The sequence below is a fragment of the Echinops telfairi genome, unplaced genomic scaffold (genome assembly GCF_000313985.2).
Source record: "Echinops telfairi isolate 266 unplaced genomic scaffold, ASM31398v2 ScPeMD7_655;HRSCAF=1070, whole genome shotgun sequence".
NCBI classification, from domain to species: Eukaryota; Metazoa; Chordata; class Mammalia; order Afrosoricida; family Tenrecidae; genus Echinops; species Echinops telfairi.
The window spans coordinates 19,331,642-19,336,264 of NW_022104553.1; the positions used below are offsets into that span (position 1 = coordinate 19,331,642).

General features: G+C 39.9%; 1 protein-coding gene across 1 annotated transcript in view; it reads right to left on the reverse strand.

The window, feature by feature from the left end:
- Nucleotides 1-316: 316 nt before the first annotated feature.
- The window catches only part of LOC123521963 (zinc finger protein 432-like), an 18,605-nt gene continuing 14,298 nt past the window's right edge, over nt 317-4,623 (reverse strand). Inside the window, exon 5 of the mRNA XM_045292534.1 lies at nt 317-2,698. Within this exon, the coding sequence (XP_045148469.1) occupies nt 609-2,698 (2,090 nt within the window). The 3' untranslated portion in view covers nt 317-608. The remainder of the gene's footprint in view (nt 2,699-4,623) is intronic.

The window sequence follows — 4,623 nt, forward strand, 5'->3', positions numbered from 1 at the left end:
ATGAGGAATATACCCCCCCCCTATAATGATGCACATTTGAACATACATAGCAATATTTTCAAAGCAACATTGCGGTGTGATAGATTGCATTTGTAGGGGCTTGTTGTGATCTGATAGATTTCACAAAACATGATTAATCATTACCAGAGGTGAGTGAAGCAACTTGTTATTATTACAAAGTAGAGTCCCCATTGGTCATAACTGACTTGATAAATAGCAACATTCCAATTGGGGTAATGACTGTACAATTCTGGAGATGATTGAACTACTTAATTGTATGATATGTGGATTATTATTTAAAACAATAAAACTTTTATTTTTTTAAAAAAAGCAATGTTCCAGATGCTCATTGTTTCTGTTTTAAAATGTTACTTTATTTTGTCCACGGCAGTGACTCACTTTCGATCATTTGATGCAACAAAGCAATTCACTGATATACAGGGGGATTACGTTAGGTAAGTCTGGATAGGAATGTACACATGCACCGATCGAGGCTATCAGGCTTTCCAGTCTCTGTATTCATGATTTCCCTCAGGATACCCTTTGTAGCATAACATGAGGTAGACAATCTGCTCAACCCTCGTGCCCAGGGAATGTGCCAGCTTCTCCTACGAGTTTTGTGGAACATAGAATAAGATGTAATTGGACACTGGAGGCACTGCCATGGGCACTGGGTTCACAGGCACTACCATATTCACTACATTCGTGTGGTTTTCCTGCGGTACAGACTCTCTATTATCTCCCGATGGTTCGCATCTGCCAACAGGCTGTCCCACTAGAATGACATTCCTATTAGTTAGCATCCCACTGGTGTTAACTGGTGTGAGAGTAGCCACAGAGGGGATTTGTAAGGTCAGTATATTACCAGGGTTCTTCTCCTGCATGAGAGCACTGTTCTGTGACAACACATGACCCACTGGGAAGCAATTTTCCACTTTGACTAATCTTAGATGTTTTTCTCTTTTGTGTTTTTCTTTGTGTGAGTCAAACTTAGAGACACAGGCAAAAACCTTTCCACAATCCTTGCAGCAAAAAGGCAACTGGTCTTTATGGAATCCTTGGTGTAAAATGAGCTCTTGCTTGGTTGTGAAGGCTTTTTCACACTCACTGCAACGAAAAGGTTGCTCTTTGTGAATTTTCTGGTGTTGACTGAGCTCTGACTTCTGGATATATTCTTTTGCATATTCACGGCATAAAACAGATTTCTCTCCTGTCTGAAATCTCTGGTGTAATTGAAGGCTTATCTTCTGAGTGAATGCTTCACCGCACTCACCACATATATAGGGTTTTTCTCCAGTATGAGTTCGAGAATGAATTTTGAGATTTCCTTTCTGGATGAAGCCTTTTCCACATTCACCACACACATGGGGTGTCTCTCCAGTATGAGTTTGCTGGTGCACAGTGAGATTCTTCTTTACTGTGAACCCTTTCCCACAATCAGTGCATACATAGGGTTTCTCACCAGTATGAGCTCGCTCGTGTACAGTGAGAGAGAACTTCCGGATGAAGCCTTTTCCACATTGACTACAAGTATAGGGTTTCTCACCAGTATGAAGTCGCTGATGAAGAATGAGTATTCTCTTCCATAAGAAGCTTTTCCCACAGTAAGTGCAAATATAGGGTTTCTCTCCACTATGAATTCGCTGATGAGAAATGAGAGTACTGTCTCTGGTGAAACCTTTCCCACATTCACTGCATGTATAGGGTTTCTCACCAGTATGTGTTCGCTGGTGGAGACTGAGTTTTATCTTTTTTAAGAAGCCTTTTCCACAATCGGTGCATATATGGGGTTTCTCTCCAGTATGAATTTGTTTATGAGCGCTGAGAATACTTTTACTGGTAAAGCCTTTCCCACATTCATTGCATATATAGGGTCTCTCACCAGTATGAATTCGCTGGTGGAGCAGGAATTCTCTCTTCCATAAGAAACCCTTTCCACAATCAGTGCATATATGGGGTTTCTCTCCACTATGAATTCGCTGATGAGTAGTGAGAGTACCTTTACTGATAAAGCCTTTCCCACATTCATTGCATATATAAGGTCTCTCACCAGTATGAATTCGCTGGTGGAGCAGGAGTTGACTTTTACAAAAGAAGCCTTTTCCACAATCATTGCATATATGGGATTTCTCTCCACTATGAATTCGCTGATGAGCAGTGAGACTACTTTTACTGGTGAAGCCTTTGTCACACTGACTACATGTATAGGGTTTCTCACCTGTATGGATTCGCTCATGAATAATGAGTTCTCTCCTCTGTGAATAGCCTTTTCCACAGTAACTACATACATAGCGATTCTCTCTAGTATGAATTTGCTGATGAGTAATGGGATTGATGTTCTTTTCCTGATGCTTAATGTGTTGTGATTTAAAGCTATTAGATTTTTCACACTCAGCAAATTTCATTTCAGTACAAAATTGCTCTTGGTCAGCATAGAGAAAGGTCTTCTCACCTCCACTAAGCACAATAGACTCGCTTATTTTATTGCTTCTGCTCTGGTTGATTGTTGGAAAAGTTAAAACTGATTTCATAGCTTTTTCATGTAAGTCAAGTATCCCATGATTTCCCATAAGAGGAAAGTTATTTTGGTGCTGATGCACATGTTCCAACACATCATATTCATAGCACTGTTCTATTCTGTCCACTCTTCTTTCATTTTGTGTGCACCCAAGCAAATAATTATCGGCTTTCCAGATTTCTAGAAAAGAAGAGAATAATGAGTCCCTCCTGTTGATCTCCAATAGAGCCATAATTTCAAAATGCATCCATGTAAATTAGATCTAATGACAACTATATGAATATAAATTATATACCATGTACATCTTCCTTCATTGGCCTAGTTAGCAAAAGAAACCTAACTATCATGCTCTGTTTAATTTTATTTGCACACAGGGAAAAATAATGTAAACAAATATAAAGGTAAAAGTAGTAAATATAGAAACAAAGTTATATAAGCATACTAAAATCCATGCATGCTGAATCTCCCTGATCCAAAAGACAGAGAGCAGTGACACCAGAGCAGCAGCACCATCAAGCTCATGAGACAGATGGACAAGATTCTGGGCATGAAAGAAAACAGCTGAGCCTTCCATCAGGAGACTTGCTTGCTCAATGGAGAACCTGTGGGCATTCTCTGGAGAAGCAGGTTTGTAAACTCTCAGAACTAGAGCCGAGTGCTTTGGGGCTGAGGTTACAGGTGGGCTCCTCCAGAATCATTTATCAGCAATGTGAAATGAGCTTTGTGAATACTGCCTCACAGGGCACAGTGAAGGAGTCCTGTCCTGAATTGCAATGTTTAAAATTCCCTAACTAACCCTCATCGTTGAGTCCTGTCTGAGTTCGTGGGGCCATTTGCAATGAAGGATGAAATCTAGCACAGAAGTGGAGAATGCCATGGAAGGGCTGAGGAAGAAGAAGGTTGCAGGGTGGAGGCGCCACTGATCTCTGGTTCAAAGGAACTGGCCTTGGGCTGAGGTTCGGTTAATTCTCCTTCCCCTGTGTGAAGTCTGAGGAGGTAAGATGGCATCCCCATGCCATTTTTACATTGCCCTTTAACCCACTCTTTCACAATCACTGCTTCTGTAATTACAATTTAAAAAAATATTTTTATTATTTCCCACTTGAGCCCCAGATATCATCTCCCCATTTCTTCCCCCTCCCTCCCCCATCCACCCTCCCTCATGAACCCTTGATAAGTTATAGATTATCTTTTCCATATCTTACATCGTCCTCTATCATCCCTCACCTACTTTTCGGTTATTTGTCCCCCTGGGAGGGGGTTCTAGTTTTATCCTTGTGATCGATTTCCCCTTTATCCTCCCACCAACCCCTAATCCTATTGGTATCTCTACTCTCATTGTTGTCCCTGAGGGGTTTATCTATCCTGGATTCCCTGTGTTGCAGACTCTTATCTGTATGTAATCACAATTTTTATAATCAAAAGAAACCTTGTTAACTATCAACAGTCACAACAAAATTACATAATCCAATCAACATCCTCCCATACCTCTTCTTCTACAGCACGCCTTTTCATTCTGCATACTGAGCAAATAACCTAAAATTTGGACTCTGAAGAATGTGGGCACAGGGTAAAAGGGAAGACTCATTAACTTGTGATAAGAAAATGGCACAGCCATGTGTTATAAGGTAGAGAAGACTCGAGGCACATACTGATGAAAATCATTGATCACAACCTTCAGCAGATCATATCTCAACATAAGAAAACAAAAACAAAAATCCTCCCAACTGGACATAAAAACAATGTGAGAAAAAAGATTCAAGTTGCAAAGCATTTCATTTGACTTGAATCTACAATCATTCTAGAAATCAAAGAATGTACTGCATTGGGCAAATTCACTATAAAAGATCTCCTTAAAAAGCAAAGCTATCATTTGAATACTAAGGTGTAGTATACCCAAATTAAATTTTCAATAACCTCATAGTAAGCAACAGTAGACCATAAGAGATGTACCAGAAGGAAGCTAAGAGCAATTGGCTTATAGTAGAGCCTACTAAGTATTATTGCAGAACAGTCCTGGTTCAAAGATTTCTTGATTCACAAAGAATCAAAATCTATTTCCTGAACAGTCAGCAGATACCATTGAGATACTGATTTTTTTTTTT